This window comes from Pecten maximus, chromosome 4 (assembly GCF_902652985.1).
Source record: "Pecten maximus chromosome 4, xPecMax1.1, whole genome shotgun sequence".
NCBI lineage: Eukaryota > Metazoa > Mollusca > Bivalvia > Pectinida > Pectinidae > Pecten > Pecten maximus.
Window position 1 is genome coordinate 43,245,799 of NC_047018.1, and position 14,673 is coordinate 43,260,471.

The 14,673-nt window shown below is 36.5% G+C and overlaps 1 protein-coding gene across 1 annotated transcript; it reads right to left on the reverse strand.

Moving 5' to 3' along the window:
• Window positions 1-10,634: 10,634 nt before the first annotated feature.
• Window positions 10,635-13,975, reverse strand: LOC117326159 (serum paraoxonase/arylesterase 2-like). The gene is made up of 5 exons (XM_033882795.1): window positions 13,863-13,975; window positions 13,221-13,415; window positions 12,429-12,507; window positions 11,942-12,077; window positions 10,635-11,062 (listed from the first exon to the last, which is right to left on the reverse strand). Exons 1-4 carry the CDS (start codon window positions 13,970-13,972, stop codon window positions 12,039-12,041), a joined length of 423 nt encoding a protein of 140 aa, XP_033738686.1. The 5' UTR covers window positions 13,973-13,975; the 3' UTR covers window positions 10,635-11,062; window positions 11,942-12,038.
• Window positions 13,976-14,673: the final 698 nt, after the last annotated feature.

Here is a 14,673-nt window from a genome sequence, read left to right on the forward strand (position 1 = left end):
GGATTATTCTACTATATTTCAACTATGAGGAACAGCAGAAAATTGATTAATGTACATTTGTACATATGCTTTATGAATTGAAATTTCGATTTTCAATATTGAATATATAAATATTTGCATAATTCAAAAAATGACACGGCTAGTGTTTGGTATACACGTGTACTTTACTGGATAACCCGGAAGCCCATTGGTGCCAAATGAAACTAGATACTTTCGCCAATATACGCAATCGTATTTTAGCGTGAATGGGAACAGAAATCTAACTGTAAATGGAAACATGAATATAATTGTCAATGGCGACAGACATCTACCTGTAAATTGCGACATGAATCTACCTGTAAATTGGTTCACAATCTCCTAAATTCATTTAAACAATAACGAAAGGTGTTCATGTGTTCGTTAGAAACAAACGTATCCGAGCGGAACAATTATACAGGGTAAAAATCTACGTCATTAACCGCCTGTCATCATTAAAATTTTGGTCGGCATTAGTATATAACAATCAACATAACGAACAGTAGAAATATGACAGGAACCGGAAGTGTTATTTACAACAGGAAATGGGCAGTGGGACGCATGCTGGGTACTTACTGTGATCTTCTCCACTTCTCCGTGCTCTTCGTCTTGTGAAAATATCGCGCACCAATCAAAACATTATACACACGGATATTGATAAATATTTATTGATAAATGTAAAACTGTACAATAAAGGACAGGTGATAACCGTACAGGTGTTTAAATTAAATCGGCCATACTTACACATACGTACCTTTTAGCTCTCTTCTCTTTGTATTTCGTCCATAAAAACAAACTATTATTTCGAAAATTAAAGTATAGGAAAGCTTTGAAATAGATAGACAACAATAACGAAATATGTACACGTGTTTTTTACACGTAAGCAAACGACAACTTCAGGTCAGAGCGAAATTTTAATCAAGGAGAATAATAAACTTATCCGAACCATACTTGTCTCGTGTTTTTCCTTATACAAATTTTTACAAAGTCATCAGCATCAAAACGTGTATCGTCAAACGTTATTACAATGATATTGTCATCTGTGAAAACAAGCAATAAAAAAAACATTATGAAGTTTTCTGTTTGAACATATAACTATGACATGTACATATTTCGCGGGGCAGTGTGGACATGCAGGGAGACTCGCCTTATGTTTTCTGTCTTGATTTCAGTATTTTCATATCTATCTGAAAAAGTAAGGAGATTAATTAATTAATTCGTTTATATATTTATTTTCATTATCTAATAAAGCAGTATGCGTGGTTATGTTTCTCACCTTTATCAAACTCCAAACTCAATTTTACCCCCTTTCCCCCCAAAAAACAATCAATAAAACCTTTACGTTGATAAAGTGATATGTATATGTTTTAACGTAAGTAAATTTCGACGAACTGCAAAAGAAATAGATACACAGCAAAATTACTAATACCTGTTCGAAAAGATGTTTCTTCAAGTTCACGAGAAATGTGTTGTAACTGTTCGTTGAAGTCTTTAGTCTAGTCTCCGGATGAAAAGAAGATCCTACATGCAATGGAACAGCAGGTAGAAACTGTATCCCTACAATGCGAAACAGTGGCTCTACTTCCTTAGGCTACTCACTCAGATTTCAAACAAGGAGGGAGTTGACAATTAAATTCACCAACATCTTCATCTTATCCGGGTATTTCGTCTTCTTCCTTGCAATTTTCTTTTACTGGAGGGTCCGGGTTATCCAAGTTCCACTTCCATATAGAGTGTACAATCGTTTGCTTTAAATCAAAATGATGTTTAAGTTAGACGAGAGGAATTTAAAATGAACAGTTATTCTGGCCACTGATATTTTGCTGCTTTCTTTAAGAAAATTTGAATTTAAACGTTTGATTGGCAATAATTAAACCTAATTAAACTCACATTACACACTTCGTATAGCGAATGGTATCATACTCGAGTTTTATTTGAATACCTTCGTGAATACTGGTTACTGTAGACGAACCTCCTCTATGTCACCTCAATCTTGATGTAGTTTTAAGAAAATTCTTCTTTTCCGAATGACACGATAATCCGTATTTCCTCGTGTACGTTATAAACCTCTTTCTAATAAGTTCATAGAATTTGTTTTCTTTGACAAAAAAGCAAAACGATTCCCGAGACAGTTGATCAGAGATTTTTAACAGTTGCGTTCCGGTAAAACTTTGCGCTTCGATCCTAAAAATATATACACAAGAAAAATCCGCGGCAGAAATCCCCGAAGTTCCAAACGATGAACACACGACTTGGATTTCTCACCACTACACAATGATTACCAGGGTCAGTATCATTTGAATCGTATCATTTTTGTCATTGCCTGCCATATATATATTTTTTGGGAGGCGGACATTTTACCGCCTCGGTATTGATTTTGTTATAATCATCATTAGCGTACATTTATATTTAATAGGCAGACCCAATGAAGAAGAGGAGAAACCACATTCCTAACGACTACCGCGACAGGAATGGTGTAGTAGGAGCCATGCACGGTCAGACTGGGGTTCGAACTTGGGACCTCTGAACTCTATAACCGGATGCTCTACAAGGGTCGCCGATGATCTTCCTGGGCCAGTTCCGCTATAATGGAACCCGGGTCCCCCGCGTGCACTCTGACCCTCCCCATCAGCTGAGTGACATATACCGTAATGGAAACTATATACACAATCAGGTGAGTGACAGATACCGTATTTAACATACACACGTAATATACTAGTCAGACCCGTGATTTTTACTCAAAATGAGACTATGCATACCTTGAAAGGTGTAAAAGTACAGATTTTATATAAGGTCACCTTACTAGCTCAGACTAGCGAGAATTTCCCCTTTAGCCTAGTAGTATAGGGTCCGGCACAGGCAGAGTATTTTTTCATTACTCCTTCCTATTACGGATCTGGTGCCGTTAACCACTTGAAGTGAAAGCTATAGGAGAGTTGAGAGGCTTCCTTGGAGATCAAGAACATGACATTGGGTTGTTGTTGTCTTTAGGGGCGAAGACTTTGTGAAGGAATGAGTACTCAGTAGTGTAAATGTAGAGAGTATAAGGTCAGTTTACTAGCTTCTAGTGGTAGGATGTTTGCCTTGAGAGTGAAAGGTCGCTAGTTCGAAGCCTGGCACGGGTAGGGTATTTTTCATTACAAATTCCTATTACAAATGATACAGTGTCATCTTCCGTTATCTCTATATAAAGTTTCATTCTGTGTGACGTATGTCATACATCGGACAGAAAATACGTCATTCATTTTTTTTTTTTTTTTTTGTATTAGTATTAACAATCAACATAACGAACAGTAGAAAGATGACAGGAACCGGAAGTGTTATTTATAACAGGAAATGGTCAGTGGGACGCATGCTGGGTACTTACCGTGCTTTTCTCTGCGTCTCCATGCTCTTTGTCTTGAGAAAATACCGCGCACCAATTAAGACATCATACACACGGATTTTGATATGTATTTATTAATAAATGTAAAACCGTACAATAAAGGACAGGTGATAATTTAATCGTACTGGTGTTTATATAAATCGGCCATACTTACACATACATACCTTTCAGCTCTCTTCTTTTCGTCCATCAAAACAAGTTTTATTGTAGAAAATCAAAGTATAGGAAAGATATGAAATAGACAGACTACAATAACGACATATTTACACGTGCCCGTTACACGTAAACAAACGTATTCATTTCCGGGAGAAACCATAGCTAGGGGAAAATAGTAACAATAACTAGATCTATTTGTCTCTTACTTTACAGTATAAATTATGGTTCGTAATTTTCAAATTCGTCAATGCTAAAGGAGGCAGTGATTTGTGTTAAATTTATTGTTTAATTGTTAAATCCAAAAGATTAATTTGGTGTGACGTATTGGAGGTAATATTTTCAGTTAAAACATGTAACGAAAATATGTACACATGCCGTGGGGCAGTGGGGACATGCAGGGAGACTCACGTTTTTCTTTCTGTCTTGATCTCTGTACGTTCATATTAATCTTTGAAAAGAGTAAAGATATTCCTGTATGTATAATTTATTTCCCTGCCGAGAATTGTACTACAACATAATATATCTTCATAAAGTAGCAGCCCAATTTATTAACCTGTATACATTTTTTTAAACGCACACTTTTACATAGCCCAATACCCATATTTGTAAATTTAATATAACATGCATACGGATATACGACGTGATTTTGATTTAAACATACAGTGGAACTTCGTTAACTCGAACTCGGATAACTCGAATACCCCGCTTAACTCGAAGTACCTAGCCGGTCCCGGCCGAATTCTCTCTTTATCTTAGTAAAAAAAACTCGGATAATTCGAATTCGGATAACTCGAAAAACTCGGATAATACGAAGTAAAAATTTGGTCCCAACAATAAAAATCCTACTTGAAATGTTCGAATAACTCGAAGTATAATTTTCGTCGATCGGTGGCAAACGCCGACATTTTTTAAGAGCTAAATTCCGTTTGTAATACTGAACATATCGGCACTACTAACCTACATGCTATTATAAGTGTAAATTCATAAAAGAAATTGTCGGTTGAATCTTATAACAACAAGTCTTGGTGATAAAAAGTACTGCTTTACTTACATCAGGTAATTTCCCAAGGCGGTCGCCGATATCAGTACACACGATAGTCAACATCTCATCTACCCGTTCGCTCAAGCGGAACTAATCTCTGACACACCGGTAGATCTACCCGGCTGATGTTTTTACAGGTGTAGAAATGACACAGTCACCGGCGCCTATTAAATCTTTAAACTGCTGAAACAATAGCGTAATTACTGCCGAGGTGTTCAGAGTACAACTGTAACGGTCAGTGCTGTCTATTAAATCGGATAAAACGCCAACTCAGTTACAGTAACATTTTATACGCACATGCGCAGCCCAACTTCCGGTGCTAATACACATGGAAATGGCGTGGTTATCAATACAAAGTAAGTAGGCCGATCAAACAGTATTTTATATATGTCCAATAAAAGGTAATGGTTCTGTTACGTTTTGTATGCAATCTGTGTTAAACTTAAACGGTTATTTGTTTTGACATTAATAACTTGTTATTTTGTCGAATTCCGTTTTATCGTTTACCTTTTGCAAACATGACTTGCACATCAGATCGTTATTGAAATGACTAAGTGAAAGAAACTTTATCGTGACTGTATATCGGCAAAACTACACCAAATAACAAGTGACATAACGAAACATTACATATATATTTACATGTATTGACCAGTCTTCACACTAAACTGATGAGCGACAGAGCGAAGTTATAATGATTATGTAATGTTGACAAATATTGACCAAACTTTTCACCAAAAACGATAACTCGCTTAATTCGAACACTCGGATAACTCGAAGTTTTTTCGTGGTCCCGTCGACTTCGAGTTAACGAAGTTCCACTGTATTTTATTTGTAATTTACAATTTGTTACAAAGGGATTGGGCACAAGTTTTCCAACTTATATTAAGCCCTCTCCCGATACAATTTTACATTGAGAAAAAATTCACATGATGGTAGTTTTATTTACATATTTACAATCTAATTTTATAAGAAATAGAGAGAAAGAGAGAGAGAGACAGAAGGGGAGGGAGACGGAAAGAAAGGGGGAGTTGGAGGGGGGAAGGAAGAGAGAGACAGAAAGAGATTTTATAAGATATTGATACAAATAATCTTATATATATGGGATATACATGTATATCTAAATACTTCAAAAAGACAAATAGTTTTGTGGTAGACCTAAGCGGACTCGGGCAACAATCACTTTGGTACACAATTCGACTTTCCTTTCGTTCAAACTTGTCTAATGTCTATGATAATCCATGCCAGTGGTGTCTTCCTCCTTTTCTTTTCTGGTCCTTCATTTATAACATTTCACACACACCCGAATGTCACCCGAGTCCGCAAAGAAAAAATACAATGTACATTAATTTCCAATAAAGATATTTTTAAAATCTATTTGTATTTTTAATAAATAGTTGGGTTGATTGGCATATGGTTACATTTTCTTGATGAGAAAGTTCATTTTTTCCGAATAGCAGAAGTTGCAGGTCTAGTGGGATGAAATAATTTAGATCACGAAACAGTTTCAAACGCTGAACAGAGTAATTATTACATTCAAAAAAGAAATGATATGCATCTTCAACAGGGTGTCCACATTGGCAGTGTTTAAAATTAATCAAATTTGCATGAAATAAATCGTTGTTAAGAGTACTAGATCTGTTTCTTAATCTTGCATGCATAATGTTATGTTTTCTGTCACCAATTTGATAGTAGAAGGGAACTTTTGTGTCTGTAAAATTTTGAAGAGAATGTTTAAAGGCCGAGTACGTAACACTTTGTCGGATTTCGTTATCTAAATGATTCCATAGTTGGATAGTAGAGGGAAAGAAAGATGAATTAGTAAGATGTAAACGGTAATTTGGTAACGAGTAATTATTGGCATTTCTAAGGTTATATTGAGAATTTTCTGATACTAATGGTGGAAGAAGTGATGTTAGGTAATTTGGAGATAATTTATGTTTAATTTTATAAAAAAGCTGCAATTTTCGCCTAGAGCGTCTAATAGCAAGAGGTTCTAAACCACTTTCAGAATATAATGACTGTATACTAGTGTAAGATGGTAATCCCGTAATCACACGTGCAGCTTCTAGTTGAAGTTTTTCTAGTTTATCTGAGTCACCGAGACTACACCCATCCCATACCTCACAACAATATTCTAATAATGGTATAATATACGAAGTATATATTCTATATAAAGTGTGGCGATTTAATATATATTTAAGTTTACGCAAAACACTTATCTGTTTCGATACCTTTTTACAAATACCATCAATATGACTGGTCCATTTACAATTTCCGTCCAATATAACTCCCAAGTGCCTATGATTTTCTACGAAGTTCACACTAACATTATCAAATTTAATACCAATTACATAATCTAGCTCAGAATTATGGATAAGCAGTGCCTCTGTTTTGGAAGGATTAAACTTTACTAACCATTTATTTGCCCAATTTTGAATGTGCACTAAATCGTTGTTGATTACAGATTCAACATTTTGAGGGGATGGATTTGAATATAATAATGACGTATCGTCTGCAAACAACTTTGAAAGACTTTGTAGATTATCGGAAATGTCATTAATGTATAAAATAAATAACAAGGGACCAAGTACAGAACCTTGTGGAACGCCAGCGTTAGTAGTTTTAACAAGTGATTTAGAGTCACCCACACAAACTTGTTGTTTCCTTTCACTTATATAATTTAAAAGCCAATTTAAAAGTTTGCCGCTAATACCATAGTTTGCTAGTTTCACCCCCAGTCCCTTGTGCCACACACGATCAAAAGCTTTCGATATATCACAGAAAACTAAACATGTAGGATGTCTTTTTTCTAGATTTTCACACAAAGTGTGATAAATTTCAATAAGTTGATGAACTGTCGAATGGCCAGGTTGAAAACCAGACTGAAGCTTATATATTAATGAATGATCTAGCAAGTAATTATTTAAATATTTAACAATTAACCTTTCAAAAACTTTCCCAACCGTACTGAGTAGTGAAATTGGCCTGTAATTTGAAAAAATATGTTTGTCCCCAGATTTAAATAAAGGTGTAACTAATGCATGTTTCCACAATTTAGGAAAAACTCCAGTTTCCAGAGAAGCTCTAAAAATAATACTCAATGGTAAAGCTACTGAATTTGCTGTATTTTTTAACATATTGTGACTGATTGTATCATTCCCAACAGCTTTACTTATATTTAATGATTTCAGTATGTCAGTTATGTCACTCGTTTCAAATTGTATGTCAGAAATAGTGGAGCCAGTCCGTAATTCAACTGTCGGTACATCAAAATTATTGTCGTCAATAGTAGAAATTGAAACAAAGTAATCATTTAAAATATTAGCTTTATTATCATCAGACATTTCAATGTTACCGTGTATATCTCTAATAGGTGGGATAATGTTCGAATCATGAGGTGTTTTTATTAATTTACGAATAATTTTCCAAAAATTTCTAGGATTTGAACTTGAATATCTATCTAAGATACCATTTATATCAGCATAAAAAAGTTCTTTTGTTCGTTTCTTCAGGTTATTTACATGATTACGTTGCTTCCGGAAGTTAGATAAGTTTCTGTCTGAACGGTCTGATTTATATAATTTCAACAGTCTATTTCTTTTCCTAATTTCCTTACGTAAAGTTGAGTCAAACCAAGGTTTGTCATTTGATCTGATCGTCACAGTCCGGGTCGGTATACATTCTCTGGCTATGTCGAGGTATCTAGACGTGATGTCCTGCCCCTACCCCGCACGATATGTACTGACACATACGCGGTAGTTTAGATCATCCCAAGTCATCATACATTTTACAGTATTCAGATAGAGTGCGTTTTATAATATTTTCTAACAATATTTACCTGTTCAAACATAAGTTTCTTCAAGTCCGGTAGATTGGCGTTGATAAAAAGTTCGTCGAAGTCCACGTCAGGCCATGTACAGGTGCACGTGGTGATCATGTCAGGTCACGTGTTTGTCGACACTCCAGTATCGATACTCACCAACCATGACGAATTTCGTGAAGAATATATACTGTATGAAAAGCTAAGAGGAACATAATGTCTTTATTAATATATTGGCTTGTTGTATCTTATACCTTAATAAATAATTAATGGAACCGATACCTAGATATACACTAGATATAACTAGATACATGCAATCACAGGGAATCCACGGGTTGACAGTGCGATGCGACCGTGCGAAAACAATCATGTTTCGTTGGCTAACTCCCCTGTTGACATTATTTTTTTCTGTCGGAGTTTCAGAAAAAAGTTCTCCCCCCCCCCCCCCCCCCCCCCCCCCCCCCCTTTTTTTTTTAATGGATCGTTGAGATTATGTCATGGCGCGGCGTCCGTCTTCCGTCTGTTGTCGTCCGTCAGTTCTGTCGTCCGTCTATTTTTCTTAAAAGTTGCTATTAGTCATAAACTAAGTGGTTTTGATAAGATTTATTCTGAAGCACCATTGGGTAAAGGGAAGCCAATATTTTTTAAACAGTAGATCCCAGGGGTGGGGTTGCTGAGGGGCGGCGCCCAATAAGGGATATATAGCAAATTCTTTAAAATCCTTCTTCTGTATGAATGAAATTATTTGGACCAAATTGGGTCTGAGGCATTCTAAGGTGAAGGGGAAACATTTTTGATATCCATGCCATTCTTCATAAATAATATCCTATTACTCATTATACATTGTAATATTTACTCATTATGCACAATACATTTCAAATAACATGTAATATCTGGGGTGGAAAACGAGCTAAGTGCTTAATCATTTTGACATTGTTGCATGTAAAAACATTAAAATGTACAACACTTTCGTTGAAAGAATATTAATGCCGTATCAATGTGGTCGCTACATTTTTTACGTATAAAACTTTTTGTGAAAAAAAAAGAAAACAACCTTGGAGCCCACTAGAAGAAATTGTCAATTGGAATCTAAATTAACCAACTTGTCTTCGAAGTCTATCAAGGAAAACCAAAATATAACAGTTCACTTTTTTTTGGTACCAGATGGAAGCGCACAGGGGTCTCGATGTAGAAGGAAACTGTGCAAACTTGGGAAAAGTCACGTGGTCGGGCACGAGAAGCTATACCTTTCTTTATTTAAACATATCGTATTTCCATAAGTATGAATTAATTAATCCGTCTCCTTCGAAGTCCCTCTATGTACCTAATGTCTTCTAGGTAGAACATGTTTCACACCTGTCCAGTCTTAAGTCAAAACAGGTAAAAACTCATCAAATTTTGAAGGGGGGGGGGGGGGGTGTATGCGTGCTTGTATCGTGACTACAAGGCCACGCGCACCTGAAAACACCTATATAGGGCCACTAAATGCACGTGCTCACGTGCGACACCATGCAAATATTTATTAACCCGTCGCTCACGCATAACCCCGCCCTCCCCTACACGCGTACACATGATAATGCATTTTCTCTCTTACATATAATTAAACTTACTAATCCATCAACCATTATTTCATTTTATATGCCGGCCGCATAGTCGGTATCCACGTGATCTGTATGTTTGGGGGCATTTACACAAAACGCCTCTTATCAATGAGTTACTTATAAACCAAGTCTAGTAATGTGATTGGTTTCGTAGAAAATTCTTACGGAAAATCTTACCAATCATGAACATGATATGTGAGAGTTTCATTAATAAGAAGCATTTTGATTTGTCGATAAAAACATAAATATTCATGTCCAGCCGAAGGTTTTCAAGCCAGTACTCCAGCCATGTCTAACGAGTAAAACGCAGATAAGACTGTGTGTATGCCGACGATGCACCAGACGTCACTAAGGCCAAGTCGGTGAAACATTTTACCCTTCCCCATATCAAAGTATTTGTGAGTTTAGTGAAGTTAAAACACAATTTCTAGACAACACTTCTACCTGACTATTTCGTATTAACAATATCGGCATTAACCAGTTAGTGATATCAATGATTGATAAAATTAACCACTTATTGTTCTTTATTTGTTGGAGTGAAAAAAAAAACAGTAAAATACAAGAGGTAACTGTTTGATCTGTACATTTGTTTATTTTAATATATGTAGATGAGTAAGCTGAGCATACATGTTATAAATCTTATATGTTTTATAACAATGATTAGTTACAATAATTTTGTTTATCTCGTGAAGTAATGTTTACAAAAAAAAAAATTAAAATAAAAAATAAAAAACAAGAACAAAAAATATCATATCAGATATAAAAGCACATTTTTTACAGCATGAAAGAATGACATAATAACAGTATACATGTTTGTATATTGAGCAGCACGAAGGTACAATTGTACTTTGTCTCTTATGTAACTTCATACATCAATAATCGTATTCGAGGTCACAGACAATCAGTTGCGACATTATAGAACCCGCTACCATCTGTCCTTTATAGACAGAGGCCACACTCGATGCTGTCAATTCTGATCCGGTGTCCGAGTACACCTCCACTGCATCCGTAAACTTTCCATCTGTCGCACTAACTCTCAGAATCTGGGTAGAAAAACATGCTGCATTGTTTATTTTAATATATACATATACAATATACATGCAGGGATCATTTTGGAGGGGGCCATGGGACCATTTGGCCCACAGTTTTCCTGAATGACCTACATGATTCAGTAAAATCCTTTAAATTTCTATAAATGGCCCATAAATTATATTACAGATAGTTCTTTTTCTTGAAAATGACCCATTAATTTGGTAACCCAAAATAACCTTTGTGCATGCATTTTATAGATAAAATTTACAATAAAACACGATAATCATTAATTTAATGTTATTATGAGGTAACTTTTCAGGTAACTCTAAAATACAAAATGTATGTCTTTTTTCCATTCAGTTGAAATTGCCCAATACAATCAGGAAGATTGCGTTATACAAGTGTACAATTGTATGTACGCATTCTTAAAGACGTTTCCTCCCCAGCTGTTAACTGTTATACATTGCTCATCATGTGCCACAGGATATTCAACCATACTGGTGAATATTGACGAAACGAGGGAAGAAGATGAAGTTAATAAACCCAGATGTAGGAGCAGGGAAAGCGTCTTCTTCATTGTCAACAACACATTATAAACGCATTTCTAATCCAAGTGTGTCAGACTCAAAAAGAGCAACGTCAAAACAAAAGACACAATAAGACGTGTCGACATTCACAGGTAAAAGTTTAAGAACTAAGAAAAACTTTACTCAACTGTGAGTAGTGATCCTCTTTAATCTTGATCATGCTAAACGCACGCGCATGTCCGTCATCTTTAAGACTGTGAATAGGACTCTGTCAACAGGAACGTATAGGAAAGATATGTCTCTTAATGGTATTTATTTTATATCGAAAACTTGCGGTCTTGAATAAAGATTTGTTAAATATACCTGTGATGGAGCAACAGTTCCGAGATCGTAATTCTCTAGCATCATCAGGGCATGGTTCACTGGGTGACATCCCACCCACAAGTTCCCCGTCACTGGATCAATCTCTATTATCTAAAAGGGTGTCCAGGAATAGGTCCTAGGAAATAAAAACGAAAACTGCCTTTAACCGTTCAGTCATTATCATCAAACATTTATTACTTTCTGCCCTCATTGGTACTTAACAATACACTGGTATATTTATAGTAGCACATGTGATCCTCTATCCGCGTGATTATCTCCCTTTCAGAATCATTTTTTGCTATAAAACAATTCAGAGAACATTCCTTACGTATTTCTCTATTTTTATGACAAAACTTTTTTTCAAACTATTTTACATACGTTTTATCATACTGCTAAAAACACACTCCATCTACCTATTTGAAATAAATACACCAACGTTAAATAGTATATACATTATTTGTATGCGTTTGGCAACACTATACCGTACTTCCACATGTTCTAGCTCTGTGTCCTTAATACGATAAGATTTCAGCTGCTTCCTTCCGAGTTCTGCCACGTACAGGTACCTACAATACAAAAGTTCCGTAGTGTAAATACACAATGTGCCCAGGAGCAGCCGCAACAACTCGGCTATTTCCGTAAAGATTCGGCTAAGCCATCGATGGAAAAGGACAAGATGATGCTGTGGGTCCAGAAGGTGCTATTCGAAAATGAAACTGCACAAAAACTACCAAGGGTACAAAAGACACAAAAGATATTAGTTAATTTTAACTCAAATTGAGATTTAGATAAAGTAGAGACAACAATAATTAGATTGTATCATACAGCTGTTTCGCCCTTCTATGACTGGTCAGTGATGCCAATGGCCATTAATTTTGGGCAAAAGAGGCGACCAAAAACTGGAAATAGGTGGAAACAACGTCTAAATTGGTGCAACTGGTATGAAGTCGATAAAGAAGCATATGGTACGTCTGCATCGAGGAACCAACGACTGACATGCATATCCCGTGTATTGTCGCGTGCGTTGCCACGAGATGTCTTGCGTAATGTCATCATGACTTAACCTCAAAACTGGCAGCATGCACATCTTTATATTCCCGTTGGTCGTGTATGGCAAAGAATATGTTGTTCGTCCCCTATTCTGATACATTTGTATTTAGATATCAAGAATGAAAACTACTACGCTTACAATATCATGAGGAGTAACGTACTGGGTTTCCTCTTTGATATTTAATCCCAGAGGTTTACCGTAGACCTGCATGTCACCATAGTAACTAACCTGTGGTCAGGTGACACGTTAATACCATTGGCCATGCGCAGGCCGTGCGCCACACTCCGGAACTCACTTCCGTTATAGTAAAGAATATCGCAGTAGCTCAGCATCAGTAGCATCTCCAGCAGAGGGTTATCACGCATCTCCCCATACTCGGTAATGTAGAAAGTCCTGTTGCTTGTCATCACTAAATCGTTCATACTGGGAGCAAATCGAAATGTAGTTTACTATAATGTGCCATTATCAAATCGCATATATAGACCAGATCGGTGGCTTCAAAGTTCAATTTTTTTACTTTATTTTTTATTTATTTTTTTCTTATTATTATTATATTTTTTTTTTTCATTTCAGTTTTTGCAGTATTCTGTATACATCATTTTGACCAACCGTCAGAAACGTTTGGCTATATTTTCATCTGAAATCTGAACACTAATGAAAGAAATGCCGCAAATATCTCATCAATTGATATATTGATTAAAAGGTCAAGGCGAAATGCTGCCCGTAAAAACATCTTAGCTTTGTGAGACGTTTATTTCTGAATCCGGTCAAGTCGAGCTATAGAGCACTTCAATAACAAGAATGAAACTTTACGTTGAGAAAACTATAATTAATGTTGTCGGCGGTAAAGGTTTTCAAGATTTAGCTCACTAGTTTCGTTTCGGGCTCAAAATTGAGTTGACGTGAAGAAGTGTGAGAGAGTCCTCCTGGAACGTGAATACTTCCACACGATCGTGATGGCCAGCATGATTTATCACCATAAGAGTAATTTCCCCTGAAACAGTATATGTACACTATAAGCCATTATCGTGGCTCGTTAGGGCAAAATATAAAATCTCGCATTCTCGATCTTTCGGCATTAAGTTTAAAAACGCGAGAATGCGAAAATGCAACGGCGAGGAAGCGAAAACGCAAAAAACGCGAAAGAGCGAAAACGCAAGAATGCGAAAAGTCGACGGCGAGAATGCGAAATTAATCTCGTACTCTCGCCGTAAAGATTTCGCTTCGTCGCCGTCGCGTTTTTCGCATTAGATAATGCCTCAACGGCCGTCCTCGCAATATCGCTCCCTCGCGTAAGGCAGTCCGCCTGTTTTCTGAGGGGACATATATAGGGATATACTGACTGTCATATCCGTTATACATACATACGAAGACGGCCGTATAGGCCTGATCTCAGGTTCTCGCGTTATCGACCTTAGGTCAAAAACGCGAAAATGCGAAAACGCGACGGCAAGAGAGCGAAATCGCGTCGGCCAGAGTGTGAGATTAATCTCACGTTTTCGCCGTCGCGTTTTCGCATTCTCGCCGTCGAGTTTTCACTTTCGCGCGTTTTCGCTCCCTCTCCGTCGCGTTTTCGCATTCTCGCGGTTTCGACCTAGATATATTAGGCTCATACGAGTCACCATACGCCATACATTTCATCAAAGAAAACTGGGATTGTGATTAGCTTCCCTGTTTAATC